The sequence below is a fragment of the Sphaeroforma arctica genome, assembly GCF_001186125.1.
Source record: "Sphaeroforma arctica JP610 unplaced genomic scaffold supercont1.8860, whole genome shotgun sequence".
In the NCBI taxonomy this organism is placed as follows: Eukaryota; class Ichthyosporea; order Ichthyophonida; genus Sphaeroforma; species Sphaeroforma arctica.
The window spans coordinates 1-1168 of record NW_014031698.1 but is presented as its reverse complement, the minus strand read 5'-3'; the positions used below and the strand labels follow the sequence as shown (position 1 = coordinate 1168).

Sequence of the window (1168 nt, the reverse complement as noted above, 5' to 3'; positions counted from 1 at the left end):
ATATAAAGTTTGGTCTATAGGATATAGGCTGTAGATTGAGTGACACATCAAGTACCACTCGCCTACATGTTTTCTCAATCACACACAGAATGGTGCTGATGGAGTGAGCAACGAGTATAGCAACTTAATGGAAGTTTTGGGGAAGGATTTCAGTGTCGGCTTGGGTAATGGTAGTGGAAGTGTTAAACATAGACGACGTTCCACTATGGATACGTCCTCGGGGAGTCTGTCGCATTACCAACGGTATGCGATGGTGATTTTTGTGAGTATTAAACAGTGCAGAGGTATGTATGTGTATGTGCATGTATGTGTATGTATGTGTATGTATGTGTATGTATGTGTATGTATGTGTATGTATGTGTATGTATGTGTATGTATGTGTATGTATGTGTATATATGTGCATGTATGTGTATGTATGAGTTTGTATGTGTATGTATGTGGATGTATGTGTGTATGTATGTGGATGTATGTGGATGTATGTGTATGAATGTGTATGTATGTGAATGTATGTGTATGTATGTGAATGTATGCGAATCTATGCGTAGGTATGTGTTTGTGTGTGTATGTATGACCTTGTGGGGTGTACTACTTGAAACATATGTGTAGTATGTCCGCACGCGCTGCCGCAGGGGTAGTGTGGTGTATACTGGATGCAAGTGAATACCTGAAAAGCGTTCGTACGCTTATTCTTCTTGTGGCGATATGACTTTTCGTGGTAGCGTCGTGTTCACGCGCCACATTAGGGGTATCTTATGAGAGTATTTATCTATATTCATCTGATATTGCGTATCAACGTAGATACGGTATAAAACAACTGCATGACTATATACTAGCCTACGCATGCGTGCAGGTGTATGTCACTGGACGTATATTGCTACATACAAGTGTGTTGCTACTGGTGGGTACTCATACGGGTATGTGTGGCTGCCAGTTGAGAGAGTAAGCTTAAAGGTAGTGTATATAGCTATGACTAAACCTTTTTTTGTTCTGTAGATCTCTTAGCCGTGACCGAGCACCCGATCATGCTTCATCGCGTTCATCTGGCATCAGCAATTGCAGCAATTCCGAACTCAGCACTGGGAATGCGGCGTGTAAGTGTAGTTATTCTCACTAAGACAGTATGTACGGGCACGATACTTATATAGACATCCATGTATGCATATATAT

General features: G+C 41.2%; 1 protein-coding gene across 1 annotated transcript; it reads left to right on the top strand.

Moving 5' to 3' along the window:
• Window positions 1-127: 127 nt before the first annotated feature.
• SARC_16777 (hypothetical protein) lies at window positions 128-284 on the top strand (the record flags this gene model as incomplete). Its single annotated transcript, XM_014289121.1, has 1 exon — window positions 128-284. A coding segment is annotated over one exon (157 nt), but the record flags the coding sequence as incomplete, so codon positions are not given.
• Between the last annotated feature and the right edge of the window lie 884 nt (window positions 285-1168).